The 24,521-nt window shown below is 51.0% G+C and overlaps 7 protein-coding genes across 7 annotated transcripts; 3 read left to right on the plus strand and 4 right to left on the minus strand.

Annotated features, from left to right (window-relative positions):
- Window positions 1-1,819: 1,819 nt before the first annotated feature.
- On the plus strand, window positions 1,820-3,197 carry Z518_07867 (uncharacterized protein; the record flags this gene model as incomplete). Its single annotated transcript, XM_013413610.1, has 3 exons — window positions 1,820-2,150; window positions 2,206-2,504; window positions 2,556-3,197. 3 exons carry the CDS (start codon window positions 1,820-1,822, stop codon window positions 3,195-3,197), a joined length of 1,272 nt encoding a protein of 423 aa, XP_013269064.1.
- Window positions 3,198-3,726: 529 nt separating this feature from the next.
- Z518_07868 (uncharacterized protein) lies at window positions 3,727-5,396 on the plus strand (the record flags this gene model as incomplete). Its single annotated transcript, XM_013413611.1, has 2 exons — window positions 3,727-3,860; window positions 3,911-5,396. 2 exons carry the CDS (start codon window positions 3,727-3,729, stop codon window positions 5,394-5,396), a joined length of 1,620 nt encoding a protein of 539 aa, XP_013269065.1.
- A 1,055-nt stretch (window positions 5,397-6,451) lies between these two features.
- Window positions 6,452-8,701, minus strand: Z518_07869 (uncharacterized protein; the record flags this gene model as incomplete). The annotated part of the gene is made up of 1 exon (XM_013413612.1): window positions 6,452-8,701. The coding sequence occupies one exon, from the start codon at window positions 8,699-8,701 to the stop codon at window positions 6,452-6,454; it is 2,250 nt and encodes a 749-aa protein (XP_013269066.1).
- Window positions 8,702-11,203: 2,502 nt separating this feature from the next.
- Z518_07870 (uncharacterized protein) lies at window positions 11,204-14,770 on the minus strand (the record flags this gene model as incomplete). The annotated part of the gene is made up of 5 exons (XM_013413613.1): window positions 11,204-11,355; window positions 11,406-11,423; window positions 11,478-11,579; window positions 11,626-14,570; window positions 14,625-14,770. 5 exons carry the CDS (start codon window positions 14,768-14,770, stop codon window positions 11,204-11,206), a joined length of 3,363 nt encoding a protein of 1,120 aa, XP_013269067.1.
- Window positions 14,771-16,092: 1,322 nt separating this feature from the next.
- Z518_07871 (uncharacterized protein) lies at window positions 16,093-18,465 on the minus strand (the record flags this gene model as incomplete). Its single annotated transcript, XM_013413614.1, has 5 exons — window positions 16,093-17,344; window positions 17,398-17,897; window positions 17,955-18,113; window positions 18,176-18,283; window positions 18,460-18,465. 5 exons carry the CDS (start codon window positions 18,463-18,465, stop codon window positions 16,093-16,095), a joined length of 2,025 nt encoding a protein of 674 aa, XP_013269068.1.
- Window positions 18,466-19,875: 1,410 nt separating this feature from the next.
- Z518_07872 (uncharacterized protein) lies at window positions 19,876-21,273 on the minus strand (the record flags this gene model as incomplete). Its single annotated transcript, XM_013413615.1, has 1 exon — window positions 19,876-21,273. The coding sequence occupies one exon, from the start codon at window positions 21,271-21,273 to the stop codon at window positions 19,876-19,878; it is 1,398 nt and encodes a 465-aa protein (XP_013269069.1).
- A 338-nt stretch (window positions 21,274-21,611) lies between these two features.
- On the plus strand, window positions 21,612-22,964 carry Z518_07873 (uncharacterized protein; the record flags this gene model as incomplete). Its single annotated transcript, XM_013413616.1, has 1 exon — window positions 21,612-22,964. The coding sequence occupies one exon, from the start codon at window positions 21,612-21,614 to the stop codon at window positions 22,962-22,964; it is 1,353 nt and encodes a 450-aa protein (XP_013269070.1).
- Between the last annotated feature and the right edge of the window lie 1,557 nt (window positions 22,965-24,521).

Genomic DNA, 24,521 nt, shown 5'->3' on the forward strand with positions numbered 1-24,521 from the left:
TCCTGAAGGGGTTCACTGTTGCTGTGTACAGCGGCTCCTTTCTCCATCTTGCCCTACTGAGAATTGCACCTGGGATCCTTGCGAAGACACTCAATTCGAATTACAGGATTGCGATTTCCCTTCTCAGCAAATTGCCGACCGGGTCAAAATATGACACGGGAGTGTGAATTTCCTTTCCACAAGGGAAGGGTGCGTCGATGAACGAATCTGGCGCTTTTCTGTTCGCATTGGACTGCACCCCAGTATGGTCGCTGTCTGTCGGAAACCCCATCAAGACCGAATACTACAGCATTGCGGACTGTTTCAAAACAGAGCATCATTTCCTCGGGGGGGACCAATCCGTGTCTTGCATTGGGATATGCCGGTGGAATAGAAGTGTTCAATGCAAAATTGCGCAGAATATTTCACAGACAACTTTACCACTCATACTGCCGAACGGCCAGCTGTGTCTTAGCCCCTTGGAGCAGGAGATATAGTGTCTCCGTCAGCAATGGACAGACTATGGTTTGATGTTTACCGCTCCACTAGCAGGTGACGGTTGCAGTCTTTGCTGGCGACTAAAGCCAACGAATTCCGAGGATTTACATTTTGATCATCTGGGATTTAACTCCGGACAGAGAGAACCGGGCATGATGTTCTCATTCTCCAAGTTTGTTCTGGGTTCAGGAGATACCCTCTGTCTTCCAATACTCACCCGTTCTTACCTGAGACTTGGATCCGGGCAGGGCTGGCTTATCATTTGGAGAAAATTTCATCCTTGACGACATGATCCGTACACGGGAGGTCTGAGTGAGGTAGTGCCAGATATCGCGGATTCCTTAACATATGGCAATCTACACACGGACACCTCCCCCAAACAATCGGGCACCTTGAATCAGTTCCTGGTATTGTTTTCACGGAGGAAACATTTGTGGTCGTTCGCTAGACCTGGTTGTCTCTCCCAATCGCCCTGAATACCCTAGACGTCATCTTTCCCATCATGACCGCAATCTACACGAACCGACATCAAGTCCCCACCGTGGAAGTCATCGGCATTTGCCATGCAGTATCATGGCTTCGAAGAAGATGACTTCATCCTCCTTGACCAACCTTACGAGACAGCTAGTGACGTGGAAAACACCGCCCTAGAGGAGTTATCGTCAAACTCGGTCCCTCAGATGGCGGACAAGCGCGCATGCTTCTGGCCTGGAAATTCGATTATCTAAGTTCAATATCTTGAAGGCAACGTCCTTAGGAAGCGGGCGCGCCATTCACCGTCTCAATGCAGGGTCAGGGAAAGATCATGCCATAGACATTGGTCAAGAAAGGAGGCTTGGGACACAAAAGGTCACACCCCGTGAAACGACAAATGGGCATCATTGCGGAGGTTAGAAAAAGAAAGCGAAATAATACTTGTACATCCTGCACAGGAAGCGAGTGGCCGTATCTGTCATCACGATCGTGGCACCTTAACCAGCAAGTGCCAGGGAAACCTATTAATATTGAACAGAGTCAAGCCCACTTGGACGATTGGGGATTAAATTTGCGAACATCCCTGTCGGGGACTGAGTCCACGCGGAGTAACAGGGCCCAAATTCGAGTCAAATGCCAGCACATTTGCCCATTTATCACCAACGCCGCCGATAGCGAATTGTTGCTTGAATTGGAAATACACTCATGCTGATTGCACGCGGGGTCGAATGAGCATACTTTAAGACAGGATCAACTACTGACCTTTACTGCCGCTTCGTTTCGCGCTTCTGAAGGGTTATTCTTTGATCGATCAACCGGCCCGCTCGTCATCACACTCCTCAAGCAGGACATCCTTCTCGAAATCACCATGACCGGGACAGGCTCCAATAGAGTGAACGGCACCGGTTCTTATGGAGCAGCAAGCAACACTCTCCCCGCATCATGGTATCGCGCAGAGAGCATGTATGAACTTGAAAAGCGAGCCATCTTTTCCAAAAGGTGGATGTGCGTCTCTCATGAAGTGCGCTTCAAGGACATCGGGGACTTTGTGAATTTCAGTGTTGCAGGTTATGCATTCTTCGTGATCCGCGATCGAAAACAGGACTTGAAGGCCTTCTTGAATGTTTGTCGCCACCGAGCATATCCAGTGGTGGAGAGAGACTCCGGCAATGCCAGCATCTTGGCCTGCAAGTATCACGGTCAGGACGATTGATCGATGGCGGTCAGCCTACCTCCCTACTAACATGGGTTCAGGATGGTCTTATGGTTTATCTGGGAATCTCGCAAAGGCACCGCGATTTGAAACGGTTGACGATTTCGACAAATCAAAATATTCACTCTATGGAGTTCATCTCCGAATCGACAAACTTGGCTTCGTCTGGGTCAATCTTGACGCGGCGAATCCACCGACGATCTCGTGGGAAGAGCATTTCGAGGGCGTGGACACCCAGGCGAAGCTGGGAAATTTCACCATGGATGAATACGCCTTTGACCACTGCTGGGAGATGGAAGGCTCTTACAATTGGAAGAGCATCGTCGACAACTACAACGAGGTCTTTCCCTCTGGTCTCGGCCCCACATGATGTCTGCTGACGTCCGGCCAGTGCTACCATTGCACGACCGCACATCCAGGCATCGTGTCAACCACGAAGCTGGATACGTACGATGTCGTCTGCCAAAAGGGATGGATCGAACATCACGCCGAGCCTCTAGAACAGGTGGACGCAAAATACGGCGTCATCCCCACGTATCTGTTTCCCAATGCCGCCATCCTGATCTCGTATCTCCCCGAATCTTTCTGTGGTCTTGAGAACAATCTGACAAAATACAGTGACCAGTACACGTACCTGACACGATTCGTTCCGACCTCGCCAACGACCCTGAAGATGCAATACGAGGTGTATCGTCACAAGTCAATCTCAGACGAAGAGTTCAAAGTCCTCGACGCCTTCTTCAAGAATATCGAGAGGGAAGACAAAGGGCTCTGCGATGAGGTTCAGCGCAACCTCAATGTGGATGGGTACGTCAGTGGACCGCTCCACCCTCACAACGAGAAAGGAGTCATATATTTCAAGGGTCTCGTTAAAGACGCCATTGAAAAGCATCTCGTGGAGGAGCAGAAACTCGGCCGGAAGATTATTCCGAGTCTCAGGCGGCCGGATTCGAAGGAGACCGAAGCAGAAGAGGCTTTCTGTGGTCTTGTGTGTAATGGGGGAGGGGGTCCCCAGGCGAGTACAGAGTGGTGAGAGCCTAAGCGGCCTCCGAGGAAGAGCGATGGCCGAATGGGTCAGATGATGGATTAGCGGATGGAAATCCGGATACAGATCAAGGTCAACGTCGTAGAATCAGTCCATTGTTACTGATGCCGCGATGGCAAAAGCGATCATTGCGAGTACCAAAGGCCCGAAGCCAGTGTTGGTAGCAGTATAAGGCCCCTTGTTGATTCCCGCTTGTGACGAAAATCCTAAAATATGATTGACCCGCCAAGGCCGACGTTGTGTACTGCCGAGGATCACGGCCCAGGGCACTTTTGCGCCAAGTGGGCTCTTTCAAGTAATGCTGACGCCCGCTTCTCACGCATTCGGATCCAGGAGAGCAGCGAGGCCGATTCTGCCTCGCATAACGCTCTCGCCACATCTCTGCGACCAGCTCTGCTACGGATTCGACGGGAGTTTGCAATTATGGACGCCTTCCCATCCATAGTCATAATGCCCATGGTCTGTTCTTCATCATAATATCTTCTCACCCTCTTTTATTTCTTGTTTCGTTCTCACCATGGCCGCTGCTCGTGCCAACAGCCACGAGCGAAATCTTCTTCGGCCCAGACCTACGAGAGCATTGCCCGAGGCCTTGCGCGCCGCCGGTCAGGGTATCAATGGCTTTGCTGACACCCCGTCTGGCATGTCGAGGTACATCATTCTCTCCCGTCATTCTGAGATGACTGACATTTTGCATGCAGTGGCCGTTCCACCCCCGTGCCTCATGATGCCCCTCCTTCAGTTCATTCCATTTCCACGGCACGGAAACATGCTCGCGCCCAGGCGAAACGTCGCCTCTTCTACACGATCAATTACATGCCCCGAGTGTCTCATTTTGACTCCCGAAGCGATTACCGCGACTTTCGAGGCTTCTTCGTCCTTTTCTGGATCAGCCTGACCATCATGGTCATCACAACCGGCCTACGCAACATCAAGGAGACGGGTCATCCTTTGAGAGCCCAGGTTTATGCCCTGCTGTCTAGGAATGTGGTTTCTCTGGCAGTGAGTGACGCTGCCATGGTTGCGAGCACCGCGGTGAGCTTGCCCATTCAGAAGTTGGTCCGGGGCCAAACGGGTCGACTCCGATGGAGAAGAGGCGGAATCTGGATACAGAGTATCTTTCAAGCCCTGTGGCTCATTCTGTGGGTCGAGTTGCCTTTCTTCTTGCAATGGACCTGGACTGCGCAGGTGTTTTTCGCTCTCCACACCCTGACGTTCCTCATGAAAATGCACTCGTACGCCTTCTACAACGGCCATTTGAGTGAGACGGAAAGGCGGCTGCGGGAGTTGGACAAACCCGAGACGGCCGACCTGGCCAAAGCCGTCAAGTATCCCAGCTCTCCGTCCCGTTTGCAAGAAGTTCACCACGACAGCTCGCCTGACGACGATGAATCATTGGAGGAGCTCGCACAGCTTCGACAAGATCTAGCCACCGAATTGACCTCTCCACTGGGGCAAGTCACCTTTCCCCAGAACCTCACTCTGTACAATTATGTCGACTACGTCCTTTGTCCCACTCTCTGCTACGAACTCGAATATCCCCGAACCCCGGGCATTCGGTGGCTCGAGCTGTTTTACAAAACCCTGGCCGTCTTCGGCTGCATCTTCCTCATGATCACCATCAGCGAGGAGTTTATTACACCTGTGCTGGCTGACTCTGCTGTCCGCCTGCGGCACGTCTCCACTTTATCGGACAAGGCGCTGATCCTGGCAGAAACCACGAGCATGATGCTGTTCCCTTTCATGATCACCTTTCTCCTTGTCTTCCTAGTTATCTGGGAATACATCCTGGGCGCATTTGCCGAGATCACCTGCTTCGCAGACCGGCACTTCTATTCGGACTGGTGGAATAGTAGTGACTGGCTTGAGTTCTCTCGCGAATGGAACATCCCCGTGTATCATTTCCTGCGAAGACACGTGTTTTTCTCATCCAAGACATACTTTTCCACCCCGATGGCCATGACCATCACCTTCCTTGTCAGCGCGCTCGGCCACGAGTTGATTATGGGCTGCATCACGAAGAAACTCCGGGGTTACGGCTTCGTCGCCATGATGCTACAGCTTCCCATCGTCGCGCTACAGCGGAGCAAATTTATTCGTGGCCGGTGGGTCTTCAACAATGCTGCGTTTTGGAGCAGTATGATTCTAGGGCTGAGCACTATGTGCAGCCTTTATGTTCTGGTGTAAAGCAAGAATTAATACCACCGTCCACCCGATTCTGCCTCCGCGTTTCGATTCAACCAACCAGATCTCCAGAAAGGAGTTGTACAACAATACATACGCCCCAGACAGAAAACAAAAATTGCAGAACATTTTACGGTCTATGGCACAACCCTGGCCAATTCAAAACATCCGGTCTGGCATGCGAAACCTTCCAACCTTCCCACAATTTCTCTTCCAGATCAATCACTTTTCACCAAATACCATTTTGTCCACCTTGTCGATGCCCTGCCCTGATCATGCCAGCCCATTCCTACGACCTTGTACCAACAGCACTTATTAAACCAATCGTTTTCGGCATCCTTGCAGCCTTAAAAGCTCGTGCTCGCTCGCCTACGACTATTCATCAAACTCTCTCTATATATCTCGAATGGATTTAATCTCATGTTAAATTGGACCTGGAGTCGAACTCCGTCCCGAAATGCAGAGAGGAAAAAAGACAGATCTCACTGGAAACGTAGTGTATGATATGCGATGATTTGATATGTTGAATTTGAGATGTCCCCATCAAACACCTACCGTCCAGGAGAATGACGCTGGAACTAGCGAAGGCTATATAGGTACATAGATATTCCGGATCAATATCAAATATCAGAATCAAAAAAAAAAAAAAAAAGGCGCTCAAACACAGATGGACTGTGTCGACCACCCATGTGACAGCAAAGGGGCTCAGCCTTGCGAGAAAAGTAAAATTGGTTCGAGCTGTCGTTTCCACAAAAAGGGGAGGAACCAACCATGAAACAACGACAACGACTCCTCCCAATGGCCCCGCTATGTGTCATGAAACCAAAATATCTCGAAATGTCACGGTTTGGCCACGTCGACCTCGGCTATGATCTGGTTCACACAATGCCAATTCCTTCCAGGATTCAACTCTCGTTAAAACGCCGACAATTTGATGATGGTGCTCGCTGAAAGGACACTGTTCATGACTGCATTTTCCATGTTGTTGATGGGGTCGGAAAAGCGGCAGTCCGCGCTTTGAAATATACTGAGAGGAGGAGAGGGACCATATAAAGTCATCACATCACCACACATCCACCACTCCTGGCTCGGCGACGACCACCTCTGGGAGTTCGTCCTGCAGCAAATTCTAGACCGCTCCCATCTTCATCTCCAGTTCCGGTGTCATGGGCGACGCCGTCTTCGTCGTCTCGGACTCTGTTTTCCGCTTCACGAGCCCGTCGTCTTCTCCTTCTCGAGCTCCAACCATGGCCGATCACGCCGACCTCTTCACTGGCCACCATCCATTCCGCCCACTTGCTCTCCAGCCGGGCTGCCGCACCCCATCGGCCAGTCGTACATCGCTTGTAATGCTCCTCTACTGTTTGTTGCCAACCATAGAAAGCTTTGAGATGAATGACTTGGGTGGGATAAAGCAAGGTCTGGATTTCAATGACCTTTTTGGTCTCAACATTCTCTCCATTTTCACCCTCGATGTTTTGTGTTTGCACAACGGATTTCTTGCGACCTTGCATCACACGGCCATTTCCTTGCAGGATCTCTCTGACACCGGCCCAAGTGACATTGGCACAATCGAAAGCCACCAGTTCGAGGCCCTTCTTAGGGCGTTGGGATTTCTTGGTGGTGCTGCCACGTTTGCGAACCTGTTCGGAGGCTTCCATCAACACCAAATCGGAGATCCTGGTGTTGTCTAGACACAAGGACTTGATTTCGGGACAGGCCTTGAGGAGAGGCAATACTCCGATGTCACCCATCTGTTCACAGTAAGAGATGCTCAAGTGTTCGAGTGATTTGGCCGCTTGGGACTTGGACAAATTGATGAGGGTAGCGTTGGTGAGAAGCTCCACTTCTTCCACCTCCAAATGCGTCAACCGCTTTGTGCTTTGCAAGAGATCTTCCAAGGCGTCGTCCGTCAAGGCGGTGTTCTGACACAGTCGGAAGCCTTCGAGGTATGGGACGTTGTATGCCAGCGATTTTACACCCCGGTCGGTCAGGCTTCGGCATCTTGAAATATCCAAATGTCGAAGTCGTCGTGGGGGTACCACCGCGCGATCGGTCAAGACATCTCGCTCGGGTTCAATACCATGAACCATGATCTGTAAAGCGTCGTCGGTCAAGCTGTCACAATGTTGGAGAATCAAACGTTCCAGAGCGTTTCGTTGGAACAGTTCGAGCATGAAATCGTTGTCATCCAACCCCCTCACCTCAGAAGCTCTTAGGTCGGTCAGATTGGGACAAGACTGAATAACCTTCTTCAGACCTTTGGTATCTATTTGAGAACACCAATCGATATTGAGCAACTCGAGTTGTGGGCAATGGCAGGCAATGATTTTCATGGTGGCATTGTTGATGTTTTGCATGCTTGGCATATTGATGTGTAGTAGTCGGGGATTCCGCAGGAGGAAGAAATGAATGGAAGAGCGTTCAATCTGGCAGCCCTCGATACTGAAGTTCTCAAGATTCCTACACTCTTGATTCGTCATCCTGGTTCCGAGACTCAACCATTGGTCTCGCAATTGAACGCATCCTCTCAAGTTGAGATTCTTGACAAACGCACCGGCTTTCAGCATGATCTTGATCAACGCATCCGAGGTGATTTGCTGGTAATAGGTCTGGCAATCGAGGCTTGTCCACAATTGTCCGTCAAAACACATTTCATGCCATTCTTTGCTCACGGCGGATACCCTGATGATCTCCTTGGGAGACAAAAAGCGGAGGATATGGACTCGCAATTCATGCGGCAGATCTTTCCAGAAATTGAAATTCGGCCGTCGAGGGAACGGCCTCTCGGAGATCTCAGGAAGAGGAGCAGACAGAGGTTTGGATGCTCGAACATCGACCGGAACCGAGACCGTGGTGATTTCGGTGGGATCCAAAGGCCGGAGTCGGGCATTGGTTTCGAAGTAGGATTGCTGGCTGCAGGGCGAGCCGGGGGTGGTGGGTGCGGTGGAGAAGCCGTTGGACAGTGGCGACGTAGAGGAATTCGGAGGTGATAGGGAGTAACTCGACACTGGAGAATTCAATGAGACGCAGGAGATGGAGGCTTTCTGGCCAGACTTATAGACCTTCTCGCTCGAACGAGTTCGGCCCAGCTTGGCCAAGGAGGGAGACGAGGACATGCGTTGCAGGCCCTGGAGGAGTCGATGGCGGCCTTTGAGTTTTACAGGTTGGTCAAAGGCGGTCGCGGCTTCGAACATGGGGCTTGATGGGGTCATTGGCCTGGGAGAGTCGATCGGTCGAATCTGAGAAGCGATTGAAGAGTTGGTGATAGTAGTGGTCACGGCGGCGGGAGTCGAAGCCGGTTCCATGGTGTCGGCGTCGTCAGTCCAACTCCTGGTGTACAATTTAGGCTCCCTCTCTTGCGCAGTTGGTAGAGGAAATGTGACCGGACAAGTGGTGCAGCTACCGGCATACAGGTGAGTAAGAGGAATCCCCTCACCTCCGCTCCTCGGCAAAGGGGATCGATCGTGGACTGAGAGCGATGATTGTAGATGAGCGTGAGTGAGGAAAAAGAGAGGAGTAAAGAGAAGAAGCGATACTGGCAGTGAACCGAAGACCAGCAGCAACACCGACAATGAGGTCAGGCGACGAGGGGGGTGGTTTGGTTGGAGGAGCGGACGAAAGCAGGACGGGAACCAGGTCATAAATTGCACTCCTGCTCCGGCGGCGGTGGTGAGTTGGTGGTGGTATCGACAAAGGCCGAGACAAGACAAGCGCCACGACCAAGCCCAGAAACAGGAAAAGAGCCTGGTGGACGGCCAACGGGACGCGCAAATGATAGAACAAATAACGGGGCAGGAATCTCGCTAGTGGTATCTCGAGGGTGGTGGAGGCCGGACGGATGACAAGGTCATGCATACCTGTATGTATAGGTATGGGTGAAGAATGGCCGCCAGAGCCCAAAATGGGGGTGTGATACAGGGGTTGGTAATACCGCAGCTACGGAGAGCGGGTGCACCTCGAATCCAATTGTTAGAAGAAGCCAGAAAAGGTACTCTCTCAGCCCCTCAACAACCTAGTGGCGGTCTGTATCGATACCAGATAAGATAGAGAGTGCCCCCTCTTCTCCGCCTAACGAAGCCTAATTGAGCCCGTCCAGCCCACCCAGCCTAGCCCGATCACGCTCATGGACCACTCGCCCAACAGCAGTCAGCAGACATAAATGTACGCACGAGTGATAACAGCATGATACTAACACCATTGTTCTATGAGAAATAAGAGTCAAGCCATACTGGCATCCGGTATCTGCTGGTATCTGCTATTTGCCATTCGGCCGCAGAATCTCACCCTCCTGCCCGTCTTTCCTTTTCCCTTTCCCGTTTCCTTCTCAAGGTGGCATCGCGTGCTCGGATCACCTCCAGCTCTTGGTAGTTTGGCCATCCAGGGGCTCATTCCCCTCTGTTGCCATTGGATTGGTGTCGTATTGCAGCATGCATCCGAGCCATGCAACTCTGCTCTTGGGCACAGGGGGCTTTAATGCCCCTCCGGTTCTCCACCGAAATGACCACAACTGGCCCGAGTCGAGGGAGGCTGTGGGTTCGCGGCGTTTGCCCAGAGCCTAGAAAAATCGCCCTTGTCCGGCGAACAAGAAAAGTCCTCGTCTTAGACTCTGAGTTTACTTAGCTAGGGGTGTGTCCTGGGCCCAGGTCCAGGCCCGCTACCACATGCAAGATACCGAATCCTGTGCCTTAGCGGCTGACATGACACCTTCTATCACAACTCTCGAAAGATGCAGATGCCGCGTGTTGTGGAAGCAGGGTCCGGGGCTCCTGAAGACTAAAAATTGTAGGAATTTATGCAGGTGGGGATCGTCTTGCAGCTTCTACTGTATTTCCAGCTCTCCCATGCAAGTTCCGAGCCTCACGAGATCCAAGCTCAAGCACTCCATATCGAGGAATCTTCCGCTAGTGACCTGTCATGGCCTCGGTTAAAGCGAGACCACAATAGCCCTTGCCATCTTGCCATAGAAACAAGCCCCTCATCCGGTTCTTTCTCCGAACTCAGACCCAGCCAAAAAAGTCCGGAACAACACAACCGACTCCGTTTCTAGACGAAAACCGAACCACTTGATCGTTTGTTCACAATATTCCCCACCCAAATCCAGACTTGCTCGCTCGATGGGGGTCAGCAACTCAGTGTTCCACTGCCCCCGGCTTTTGCCATTCGGCTATGTGCCTCGACTGGTGACCTCAAGAGAAGTTCTCTGCCCTCTTCTACTTTGGCTCGGACGAAACGCACGAAGGCTACAAATTTATTGAAATATGATTGACTAGATTGTCATAGTTCTACTTTAACTGTCCCAAATGCGGGGCAAGGTAATAAAGATCCAGGTCGAAATTGTGGATTTTGATTCTAATCCCGTCTAACTTTTAACTTCCATTTTTGCGGAGGCACATCCTCCTGGCTCCTCCGCAGACGGAAGGGGTACTCAGAGTCCTCCACGCAGTTCACGATGGAAGAGAGAATCGTCGGGCTTCTCGTCCACCTCGCGTATGCAATTCACAGTCGAGATTCCCGAGCATCATTGGTAAACCCTCGTCTCCACCTTGACCCGGAGCGTTTCCCAACGTGCACATCTCGCACCGTATCCATGATCTCTGCTCCCATCTGCGGGCTTCTGTCAGCCCGAACTCTCCTTGCACATTCAGTCCGCAAATGAGCCACATATCAATCCCATTTTGTCCGGTTCGGTGACGTAAAAGTTCTTTTGTTCGTCCAAAATCGTCTCGTTCATTCGTTTATTCGAAGTCAATTCGAAATCATTTCGTCAAAGAAAGTATGACCCGGCCCAAACGGCTGACCGGGTGGTCTCAATATTCCTCCTCAAGCCAGGGGTCCGCTCGCACTTCCTCGATGGTAATTCGCTTCTCAACGTCTCGTTCTAGCATCTTTCGAATGAGCTGCAGACATTCTTCCGAGAAAGGCAAAAATGGAACTCGTAATGGGTGGTCGAGAATTTCATCTCGAAGAGGTCAGTCTAGCAACAAACACCCTCGCCGGACAGAATCGTACCTAAATTATAAAATGGATCTGAACATATTCGTAAGTTCAAACACATTAACCAGGAGGGGGAACCAAACTCACTTTCTTTGTATGCAATGGTATACAACAATATTCCCAACGCCCATACATCCTGTTCCTTCCCTCCATATGCTTTACCCTGCAAGACTTCGGGGGCAGCGTAGTCTGTCCACGTTAGCCGCTTGGTTAACGGGCCGTCTCAGATACTCACCTATGGTGCCCACAAACACATCGAATGGGCCGTTCTTGATGTATGCAGCACTGCCAAAGTCAATCAGCTTGATTCGCCCTTCGCCATCCAACACGACATTTTCATCTTTGATGTCTCGATGCACCACAAAGGCCTTGGTGTGAAGGTGGTGAATGGCATCCACCACTTGACGGAAGATATTCTGGCTCTCCACCTCGGTCATATTCGTTCTCAACTCGATATAATCGAACAGATCCATGCCTGGAACCCCATGCGGGAGCATTTCGATATAGTAATTCACGTCGTCCTCGAAGAAATCAACCATCTCCACAATGTTGGGATGCCGAAGTTCGTCTCGGCGAAGATAGTCGAGGACGTGGATTTCCAACGGCACGGTACCCAACCGCCGATCTCTGGTCCACGTATCCACAAGGATTCGTTTCTTGGTCACATACTTCAGCACCATCTTTTGCGACTGGCCTTTCTTGTATCGAACCAGCTTCACCTGACCATACGCACCAGATCCCATCTCTTCCAAAATGTTGAAATCGTCAATGGTCTTCTTGTCGTGAGGTACGTATGGGGTATGCGGCGGGGGGTGTTCCAATGGCTCATCCATGGCGATTGATCCCGTCTCATCTGACGGATCTGCGTGAAGCGACACTTGTGAGCTGTCAGCAGACTTGCCAGAGACATCCGACGCGGTCGGCGGTGGAGATGGAAGCGTCGGAGGCGGGTCGGGCTGAGAGGGGAGCGATAAAGAGCGTGAAGGCACAGTGTCATCGGGGTCACCCGACCCCGTCGAGTGAATATTGCGAGAATAGATGATCCAAAGTGCGTAAACCAGCTCGGCGACGGCCACACCTGATTCGGCGCGAGATTCGTCCTTCTCTTCGATGACGGCTTCATCTGACATGGGAAACACAGTTTCACTACGGACAACCCTCATCTGGATATCGACCATAATGTCCGATCCATCTCGGTGTGTGGCTAGAAGACCACACGGTCGCAAGAATATATTGGCTGGGTTTTCTCTCCCCTCCCGAAGCGCGAGGAGGGCACGGGCTCGGCGGAAACTGTGCTCGGGAATAACGATGCCATCAACGAGGTCAACCTCGTCATCGTCCCTGAAAATATTCAGGATGTCCTCAAAGCTGGGGATCAGATTGGAGATTGGCAATCCTTCCGGTTGCTCGTAGCCGAACAGCGCGGCCGAGAATATGGTGTTGGAGCTGCTGATTTTAAGTGTGTCGGGGTCCAACACCATGACACCGGCTATGTGAGGGAGGCTCGAGACTCGAAGTTGATTTTCTGTCGGTGATTTCTCTACAGTGACCGGGACGTTGACATATTCCGCTGTTTGAGCGGTGAAATATCCTAAATGATGCTTGTCATAGGAGTCAAAAGCATCCAAGGGAAACTTGGGGAGAAGAGACTTGAGAGGGGTACCGTCAAGGATGGGCTGGCCCCAGATGGCAAGCACATCGCCGTGGGCGTCCGTCACCCTGCCCCGAACGTCAATGTCGAGATAGGCGACGTCCTCGGTGATCTCTTCGACCACCCAGATCAGACCCCCACGCTTCTCCATCACCCAGAAGCTCGCTGCGCCTTTGGTGCCATCTCGTCTCTGGATAGGCACGATGTCCCCGCAGAGCAGGACGCCTCTCGACTTGTTTGAAGGGTGATGGCTGAATTTGGGCTGGCTGGAACCGCCAGAGCCGTCATCCGTCTTTGCTCTTTCTGAAGACTTGTTAGCTCGAGAGGGAGCTTTACTAAGCAGCCGAGCTGTAATACCGCTTCCAGATCCAATCAACGACAAGCCCCTCCCGGTTCCACTTGACGATGGTGGGGGAGATTTCTCTTCCATGGGCTCTTCATGCCGGGCAAGCCTTTTTTCCAGCCAATGTCTCCTTTCCTCCTGAATGATGCCGAGAATGCTCAGCGACCTTACTTCGGCACGGGTAACGCCAAAAATGAGACAGGCCAGATCATTTGCGGCCAAAATGGTCCAAGGAGCGTCTGCTTCAGTGCGAAAGACCGCTTGGTGAGTGGGTGACCATTTGCTGCTGTGGCTGTGGACCGACGGCGCATTCGCCGCTGCCGATGGAGTCGTCACTTTCCGCATCGAGGGAGCTGCGACAGTGTTGTGGGCAAAAGAATCGTCCTCGGTGGAATATGGTCGTGCAAGAGCCTCGATGAGTCTCCGTTGTAAAGACACGGAGTGTACATCCGTGTAGGTCCTCCTCAAGCTGGTCTGGCGGGGCGCGTCCGTGGAATCGGCTCTGGTTGGAGATAACCGCATCTCCAGGTCCGGTTCCCGCAGCGGCTCGTCGTCTTCTTCCAGAGAGTATTTGCGCCCAGCATACATGTTTTCCACCTTGGTCTTCGCGGCTTCCCTTTGAGCTTGGTCCAGCTCTTGGCTGAAGCTCTTTTCGAAAATGTTGCGTCCATCGTGGTGAGCGGGGCCGGTCAGCGGTCCTGCTCCGATGCCTCTCGACGTGCTATCGGTGGTGTCGATCGGGATAATGTTCGCCTTCTTGAGCAGTTCCATCATCCCCTGTATTTCCACATTGCCGCTGACGCGTGCCTGGGCGTCAGCGAGAGCGGGGTTGGCAGCCCATGAAGAACGATCCCGGACAAAATCCACCGACTTTTGCAGTATATTCTGTCTGCTGTGCAAAAACTCTTCTGATTGTCGGGCAAACGAAAAGGAATGGAGGGATTCGGAGGAAAACCGATGGAGGTCTTCCAGAGCTGGAGATGTGGGACCACTGATCAAATGGCTTGTTGACACCGACCTGGACGACAATCCGGATATTGGGGCGGTTTTGGAGTGATGGAGAGGAGGAGGCTCAAATTCTCCATCTTCCAAAACCAGTGTGGGCGTCCGCAAAGCCGGTGCCTGTCGTCTTATCCTTCGAAGACCTGATCTGCCCAGTCCATAGTCGTGTTCGACGCGAGCAGCCCTGGCGGTGGTCAAAATTCAATCCTGTTCCCGAAAAGTTTTGTAGAAAACACACCTCTTGAGAGTATTTATTTCCTGGGCTGTGCCCGCGTCAAAGGAGAATCGACCTCTCTGGGCAAACGCAGACGCATCGTATCTAGCGGGTGGCAAGTTCCCGGTGCTCTTATTCTTGGGAATACGTAACGATTGTTCCCCCAACATTCCTGTTCCTGGGACATTGGAAAGAGGGGACAATGGCGGGGTGGTGTCGTCTTTGCAAATATGTCAGCGTCTAAATTGGACATGCCAGATGTGAACATTCCAGAGAGCTCGGCCATGCCGCTGAGGATCCAGCCTTGCCAAAGAAAAAGGGCTTGCATACCGAAGATATCATGTCCATCTTGTGTCATGCTGAAAACCAACTCGGTGCTGCTTCGTGTGGCCGCCTGACCGGGCAGGTCCAGTGCACAAGTCACGATCTTCCAACAAACAAATACATCGTTCAGCTGGTGGGAACGGGACAGAGGACGAGATGCGAGACGGCAGACGCGAGACAAGGTTAGGGAGATGGAGATTTTTCTGCTGGTCAGGCTCGAGACGATATTGTAGGATCAATGAACAACAACTTTTTTCACCTAAGCAGCAAAAAAGGCAATGCAGGCGAAGTTGGCAACGGGCATATCGGTTCGGGCTGAGGCGAAGCAGAGCGTCGTGGCGACCAAAAAGCATGCAGGAAGGTTTGTCGATCAACAACTCATTGGCCAATTAAAGATATCTGGATGTGTGAGTGGAGGGGAGAGGTTCGCTCGGTCGGATCAGAGCCCAAGCCGTAGGCCAACTCCGGCAAACGTTTCACTCCAACCTCTTAACCACTGCAAACCAGTTCGCATTTGTGGAGAGCGACCAAATAGGAGTGAGTATCAATAGTGAAGAGTAGCTCGGGATGTACGGAGTAGATACTAGACTGGGGTGCAGTTCTCGAGAACGTTTTCGCAGAGACGAGATCTGGCCCCAGCTCATCGCCGTTGGTGAACAACAAAGATGCATACCATCCCTATCCCTCAACAAAATGTGTGAAATACGAACCTGGCTTCCTGTGCGATGCTCTCTTTCTCGCTCTCGCAGAAGAGGTATCAACGTGCGACAGTCCTCATAGCTCTACCTTTTATCCCAACGTCAGTATCTTTGAGCGTGACCATGAGTGTGGCAGGACAAGCTCGGGCTTTGAGAAGAGTTATGCGCGGGTGATCGATGTATTTCTGCATGGAGCTAATAGAGCAAGAGCTCGAGTGAGGGAAATATCTGCCGATTCCACCCCATTTGCTCTGCGTACTCCAATTTATATCCCGTGGCCGGTGGACACCTTCGAATCATCATTTTATTTATGTCTAACCCCTAGACGCAAAATTATTAATTGACAGCAGGGAAACAGGGATCTCAGATCATTTCTCAATGCCTAGATAGAGAGTCATTGGTCCGTTGACAGCCATCAGACCAAAATGTACCAGGTCCAGTTGATGAAATCCGACCGAGTACTCTGCCTTTCAGCCTCGCGAACCGCCATGAATCTTAGTCATGGTGAATCCATCGTCCTCACTCCCAGAGTCTCTGCGTTCTGGCCGTGTCCTTGCTTCTGCGGACGATTGCTTGGGCCTGCTTTTTGACTCACTGTCCCTACTTTGCTCTGGTAATGCCGCCACCAGACTGGCGAAGCTCGACCGGGGCCTGTTCTCCCCGAGCATAAAGGAAAACGACGAATCCATCAATGACGGTCGGTTTGCATGTTTTATGCCATCCAGAGCCTCCTTCCGCTCTACCACAGGGGTGGTGTCTGCTCCAACTCCCTCTTTGTGTTCCGCATCTCTTGGGTTGTCTCTGGATTGCACATGTAATTCGTAGAACGAAAACGGGTTGGATCTCTCCACTGGTGACTTTGGTGGTGGTTCAGTCGTCTTGTGATTTTGTATGACCTCCTCCTTGGGAATGGGGATCTCTGGATTGGACAGGTAGACCGAGACGAATTGGATCTGGGCCAGAGAAATGTTGAAACTGTGCTCCGCCTCCCCTGCAGTGTCTAGATTGGCTAGCTTTACGGATCTCAGGGATTGAAGGGCATCGTCAAGCATCTTGGCCAGTGCCATGTTACGCTCCTGCAACTCTTGAAGTTTGCGCTGAGGATCTTCCCTTTGGTTGTGATCATTCACGTTGATTGGACTGGTGTCGATGCTCGAATGTCGGGAATGCGATGTCTGATAGTGGTTCATGTTACGTCGAACTTCACCCATTGCACTTCGCACTGCTTTTGATACGTTCCAGCCCTCGGTGCGTCTTTGCAGACCTCCTGTGACGTCTTGGAACAGCCCTTCAAGCTGTCTCTGAGGAGAGCCAAACCGTCCAGGAGACGCATCCGGAGAGTTTCGATGCTGAGGCGTTCTGGTTGCTCGGACGGCCGATGGACTGCGACTGCTCAGTACATCGCTCTGCTTCGGGCGCCGTCCAGTATATTGTTGGATTAATGCTGCACCGGCATCACTATTTCGGATTTTGTCAAGGAAGATGGCGTCCTTGACCAGAGATCGAGGTTCGTTCGTAGAACTAGGCAGGCGGTAATGGGTCAAGGCAGTAATGGCTGTCGTATAGTCTGCTTCCACCAGCGACCAACGGATCCTCAAAAGCATGGCTATACAAGTCAGATCAACGATGTCTGACTTTAGGTTCTCGGCAAAGAGAAGATCCCATATTCGCAACACGTCTTTAAATTCGAATTCACGCCCAAAAAGAAGTCGAATCCAACGGCTAAATGCGGTTAGCAATCCTTTACCAGTCGCCAAATCTCCAGGAGAACTCACATGGAATATATCTGAGGGAGGATTCCAACGACGTTCAAGTGCAAGGCCAACTCCGGGTCAATAGCAGCCAGGATGTCGTCGTGCAGTCTCTTGCTCCGTGCAACGATGGGCGAAGAATCCTTACTTTCCCCGATTTCATAAAATCCTTTCGCAGTCTGCATCAGGGCGCAGAAAAGATTGAATGCGTCATGCTCCACGAACTTGCTGTCCAAGACGTCTATCATGAAAGCGGTGCCCTCGGCTTGTTTGTCAACGTCGGGGACTGCGGTGGGGTCCACGGCGTCTTGTTGAATAATCCAAAGTATTGGAGCTAACAGTTCATGCATCCCCTGCCGATATCCAATATCCGGGTTCAACTTCGCATAGATGAAAAGGATGTCCAATAGTTTCTTTTGTGTAGACGGCTCTCGGAAGAAGTAGTTGTCTTGCATGCACCGCATCACATCCTGGAAAATCTCTTCCCTGCTCAGTTCATCCCGTCGAAGAGTGGACCAGGGAGACTTTGCTTCGTCAGAGGTCAGACTCTCGAAGTGAATTGAAGATCAGTCGCGACGTACATTTTCATCATCTGCCAAGGGATCTGCCGAGGAATGGAGATCATTTGGGTGCTCAATGAAGCGTAGGAAGTGGTCACGGAGGGAGGCATATGCTGATCGGGATTCTGTCAACTTTTTGGACCACGATCCTTGGCTTAAAGGACCGTAGAGGAGGAACGCCTGGTGCGGTTGGCACAGAAGGAAGTGAGAAGATTGAATTGATTGCAAACCTTCCAGCATACGGATCTCAATCCATCTTCACAGGGGTCAAAGCCTTCATCGTCTCGCAAGGCCTGTCGCAAATCGACTCCAATCGAAGTGCTGAACAGTGACGTCCATCGTCGCCTAGACTGGTAAGTTGTATAACACTATGCAGTCGGACATCTTACTGTATGTCTTCAAAGGTACGCATTACCATTGGTCTACTCAGAAAAAAATACGAGGCGTTAGATAAGTAAAAAAGGAAGTTTGCTGAAAGGGTCAGTTGTGACCTGAAGTCAGATTTAGCAACAACGGCCTAGCACACCGCCATCGCCCCGAATGTCTGCCCACTTCTCTGTAGCCAACCGTTGATTTCAACCGTCCCATCACTAAGAGTGACGACATCCGCCCCAATGACCTTGATGCGCACTCGCTGCACCTTGCCTTATCACTCCTGGGAGAGTCGACAAGGGGACAAGAGGCTCGAATCCCCCTAGCTGCCTCGATTTGACCCCCCACTTAATCCTCTTCTCTCTATGTATGTTTGCGTGTCTCTACGGCTGCCCTCCTGTGACCCATTAGCGGTGACGTATTCTCTGGCACCCTCTTCTCGGCCCCGCTGTCACTCTTTACTGGGCTGCGAACCCAGGCTCCAGCCAAGCGGTACAAGAGAGAGTCATATGGAGCTGTTGACAGTAGCGTTTGCCGAGACTGTCGTCTTGAGATAGACCGTGGTAGTTTGGCCACTTACGAATTCGACCTCTGACCGATCGTCGTAACCAGTCTTCACGAGGAAATAGTCAATTAATTCGACAATGGCTCTTGCCATAATATTAACTTCTGAGCCTGTATCCGGGGATGCCATCACAAGCACCTCGTTAAGAAATACTCTGAATTGTAGCATGTTGCTTTTCACTAACCCAATGCTCATGCGGTGAGGAATTTTGACACTGATGCCCGTCGCAAACATTGCAATGGCGTAGAAAAGAAGACGATCTCCGATGTTCTAGCCGCCTTGTTCGCCTACTACATGATACTGAAAGACGAACACAAAAAAGTGCGAACGAGAACCCCCCCCCCTTGCGGATCCGATATCTCACGATTCTCCCTTTGAGTGGCGCAAGCGTAGATATGAGCAACGCATTTATGTGTGACCCTGTATCCAGAATTGCACGCACTGCAACACCATCAAGCTCAATTTGGATATCCAAAAGTTGTCCTTGTTGGATTTTTGGGATCTTCACAGCATGATCACTTGGAATCTCGTATCACCTGGGCCTTCAGGACCGATAAGTCGGCAATCTCCTACGAACCTGTGTTGTCGGGTGTCATTCTGCCTCAATGGAGGGCTAGAGACATTGAGATGATTCATCAGGGTCGTAAGTGGCTCCATTGACCCAATTGTTGCGGCTCAGCGCGGAAATCTTCTGCGAATTCATCATGTATTTCAAGCTTGCCCAGCTTCAGGGTGGTGAGGCTGTCCCCATCATCAACAATCCACTGAGGCTACTCACCATCTTGAATGATATTGACTTGCACCGCATCATCGTCTCCCGACCGTCCCTGCGGGTTTCGTTGCTGAGACTCATGCGGGACTGGAATTGCGGTTGAAGCGGCAAGCGCTGCACGAGTATCTGGGCCCGCAAACTTCAGTATCTCAGCAAAATATTTTGCATGAAGAGTGCTCGGTACATGCTTCAGCTTCTGTGACGGTTGGGTGGGCTTACAAGCACCTATTCAATCACAGGTATTCATCTTTGAATTCCACGCCCAGACACTGCATACAAACGTGCGCTCCTCCAAACCTCTTCGGGCCCTTTAACCCCTGCGCAACCGCATCTTCCGCCAGATTGTAGTCACAGCACATAAGGCCTGCGTTGATCTTACGCTGTTTTACCAGCGCTTCATGTCGAAGAGCTGCAAGGCGCTGAGTCCAACAATGATCATTATGGAAGGGTTTCTCGTAAGCTAGTGTCGATGTCCGGGAAGATTCGGAGTTGGTCTCGCAGTCAAGTAGCTCCGGGGTTGCTGTTGGTGGACTCGTTTGGGTAAAGTAAGCATCTCGCAGTTCGTGTGAGGTCATTTCCAGATCTTCCGAATCCACCCTCACCACTCTAGGTTCTCCGCGATTGAAAAAGTTTTGTAAAAGGGGAAATACCGCCGAAGCGAGGCGGCTTAAAATGAAGCTTGGGTGTATATCGGCTGGCAGTCGAACCTTCGTGTTATGGTACTCAAAACCCAGGTTGGCAGTTGAGGTGAGGGAGTGTAACACCCATGAACCGTATTTCTTGGTGAAGACGAACCCTTTCGCATCGAACACAATGTGAATGTCTGCTCGTAGGGCCAACATGTTGGCGGGATTGTTTACGGGCTTAGCGCCGACCATCCATAAGATAGGGTTGTATTGATCCATCTCTTGCTCTCGAAACCACTCGTCTTCCCCTTCAGGGACAATATGCGCACCTTCCACCCCATCCTGGCTCGAACTGACGCAGCAGCCACCGTCACGAGCTCTAACCATTTGAGAAACACTCGACCTCTGAAATATCGGGCTGGTTTGTTGCATGGGCGATATGTTGCGAGGCTGCCATTCTGCAGGTAGATTGTTGTGTGGAAAGACCCAGTGTCGAAAAGTTGGGACGACTGGATATTTATATGGAATTTGATGCTCGTTCGGGATCACGCCATCTGGCCAAGGAACATGAAAGAAGTATTCCCCGGCAGGAAGTAGATCATCACTTTCTAGATATAGCGGATCCCCATCTCGAGTCTTTGACAGCCAGCCATCGAAGCGATTGTCTGTAACAATCCCGCATATCAGCGCAATAGTTCCGTGATGAAGGCCAGGGCAGCTTTCGCTGCCGTCGAATGCCGGAATATCAAGAAGACGACTAGATTTGTATGCAGGGTGACGGATGATGATCTGAGGAGGACTCGGACTCGAAAAGCGCGTTGCCGTGACGGGCGGCGGAGGAGATTCACGAAGATCAATCACAGCTCCAGAGTTTGCCATTAGACCACCGACACCACCCGAATTATGAGGCAACACGCCATATAAACAGTTGTCTCTCGGAGGACGCGGGTTGTTGACGTTTAACCGTATGTTTTCGTGTTCGCGAGCAACCTCTTTCCAAGGCATCTTGGCAGCTCTGTGGATATGATTTTGGCCAAGACGCCAAGGAGAGTGCCTACAAAACGGCCACAATTGTTCGCGGATTAGGCTAGTCTTCAACGCACTTTCTCACGCCGCGATCATCGAATCAAAATCGACTTGGCGGAATAAAAGGTATCCGCGAAAAAGTGTGTTGAAGACTAGCCTAATCTATGAACAATCGTGGCTGTTTTACAGGAGTCGTCCTTGGCGTCTTGGCTAGAATCACATATCTAACAGCATGCCACTCACCAGCTTTCTCGCAACGGATGCCAGCCCCATCCATTACCCCATATTCGATCCATGCGTAATGATTTGTGTCGAAAATGTCCGCCGACCTGTATGCTGCCTTTACCGCAGAAAAGGACGACGCGGCCACGACTGAAAAAGTGATCACTAGCACAAACGCGGTTGCCAATGCTTCAGCAAGCGGTGTCACCTTTCAGCCATCTGTACAGGCTTGGAGTACTCCTCAACGAAAGTTCCAGGTGGATAAGGAATCACCGCCCTGGAAACTAGATCCGGAGGACAAGGACGTTCTCTTTGACGCAGAGGAGGCCGACCTCGAGGATGACTTTGGGGACTTTGAAACGGTAGGCAGCGGAAGTAAGATTAACAGCGAAGTCAACGTATTTCCAGAAGAGCATCGCAATAGAGTCGCCGAACAGGTCGGTCCATCAGTTTCTACGTCTCCCGTGCGAGACCTCCTAGGGCTCGACAATAATATTCCACCGCCAGCGGGATCGAGAACAGATCTGTATCAGAGCAATAATGAGCGGCCTATTCCGACCATGAACATTACCAAGCAGGAGAAACCAGAGGCATCGTGGGATGAGGATTGGGGAGATTTTGAACAGACGCACACCGAAGAGCCCTATCAATCAGATCTTCTCAACCTTCAACTAAATAACAAACCACGCGTTGGTGTAGAGACGATGGAGAACGAGCCAGACGATGACTGGGAGCCGTTTGAAGACGGCATGCCTGAGCCAAATCCGCATGATACTGGTCTAAAGGCTTCTACAAACGCATGGAAAGAGTGTCAGAGAGGTGTCTCCACAAGAGCCCCTGCAACAGCGGTCTTCGAGAGGCCGATGAACATCCCGCCGCCATCCTCGCTGTTGCAATTGCTATCCTCGGTCTTTGAAGCACTGCACAGAAGCAATGCTGAGAAGACCAAACCAAAGTCGGAATTGGCTGATACTATCCTAGTTGTGTATCGTACAGCTAGTCGGATCGTGGCAGGGAGAAGTATGCGGTGGAAACGAGATACAATTCTGGCCCAGAGCGTCAGAATAGGGCAGGCAGGGAAGAGGGGAGGGATGAAATTGGCATCAGTCAATAAGAGCGAGAATGCAAGAGAGGAAAGAGACTCTGAAGAGATGATTCATGATTGGTCAAAACATGTCTACGAATTCAACAACATCCTAGCACAGGCAGAATTTCCCCCACACCGGATGAAAATTTCTACGTCACCCTCTCTGAAGATATTGAAACAATCAAGCACCATTGATTCGTCCAAGCAATGTGCCGTCTGTGGATTGAAAAGAAATGAAAGGTTGGTCGACGTCGACATCGATGCTGAAGATCTGTTTGGTGAATTCTGGACCGAGCATTGGGGCCACAATGATTGCCACAACTTCTGGTATTCGTTCAAAGGCTTGCTCGGTCAACGTTGAAGCTCGCCATGTCGTTTCCTTGGAGGTCGAGCAACCTTGGACGAAGCATGCCTTCAGGCGAGAGTCACAATCCTGTCATCGGCGCTGAATGGTGGAGGTCGGCTCCCTCAATTATCGGCAGCATTTGACAGAGAACCATAGGCCCCGATTTTCTACGCCAGACTCTAGTTTCCCATTCGAAAGTTTGTCCTTGTACCAAACATCTGTCACACTTTGAAGCGCCTCACAGCCATTACACTCATACCTACAACGAACGCGGCTTCGAGAAGAAAGAGAAAGCTCGATATCTGCGTTGCCATCGAAACAGATACGAGGCCCATTGGCGGTTTCATGATAGTCAAAGTCTAGGGTACGGCTGTAGTGGAGGCAGTGATGACGGAAATAAAGACCGATTGACATTCAGGCCTCGAGATTGGACATCAGGACCAGGTATGTCGCCCATTCGATAGAACGCTTTGGATCGTCCGGCCGCTGAAAAAGGGGAATTCGCCTTGCCATCGTCTTTGATGAGAAGCGAGAATCTATTACCTGTCAAATTTTTGGACGGTTTTCAAGGAAAGGAGTGATCAGGAGAGGGATGTGATATGGTTTTGGGGCCCTCTTGACACGCTTTGCTGGCATCAGAGGTGGCCGATGCTCTCTCTTGTTAGGAAGGGACTTGAGGTGTTTGAGGTCAGAACCAAATGCTCTTCATCGGAGTGGCACAACAGTCTGGTGTATTGAGACATGGTTGGCTGGTATCGGAAGTTTGGGGAGCAATCAAGGCGAAGTGGTTCAAGATTGGAGGAATTTGGCAGTGCTCCTGCCTGACAATCTGGACACGTACAAAGAGTATAGGAGAATGACGAAACAGAGCCCAGGAAGAGAAGAATGAAAGAACATGGGTGAGTCTGGGGCTTGGAAATGCGTAATTAGGTGGGCAAGGACTTCTTTTGAGAGAAGCCATTTTATTAGGACGTTCATCAAAGAATGCAGCACAGAATAGGTGCTATGCTTTGATTTTGTCTGAATCTCACATCAGGGTCTTGACATGGGCATAACTACACATTTTTGTTATAGGATGTCAGTATTTCACAAATTGACCACCAAAACGTGAAGCTGAGAACTGAGCAAACCTGAATGCCCCTCATTTGCACGTTATTAGCCGGAGTTGATCCGATATCGATAAACAGCAAATGCCAGAACCACGGCCAGTGCTTGCCTTAGGGTGCACAACCAGGTTTGCAGACAGAACCAGCAGCATTTGCCTCCGTCTCGATGGCAAACGTCGAAAATCTTCCTCTTTGGGTCGTCTAAGATCACAAAGGACTCAAAACGTCGAAGTCCTATTTATTCCTGCAATTAATGCCGGAAGTTGCCAACAGATTTTGAGTGGGGCGGATGGAGAGTAACAGTCAGGATCAGGATCTCAGTTCCGAATGGCGCTCCAAGCCTCACACCTCAACTTGCATCCCGTTGCGTTACTAACTAATCAAATTGACTTCGGACTGCAGCTCAGAGAAATAGGCCCAACATTTTTGGCTGCTCAAATTCAGTTCTGGTATATATCCCTACAAT

The sequence above is a fragment of the Rhinocladiella mackenziei genome, assembly GCF_000835555.1.
Source record: "Rhinocladiella mackenziei CBS 650.93 unplaced genomic scaffold supercont1.6, whole genome shotgun sequence".
Classification (NCBI taxonomy): domain Eukaryota; kingdom Fungi; phylum Ascomycota; class Eurotiomycetes; order Chaetothyriales; family Herpotrichiellaceae; genus Rhinocladiella; species Rhinocladiella mackenziei.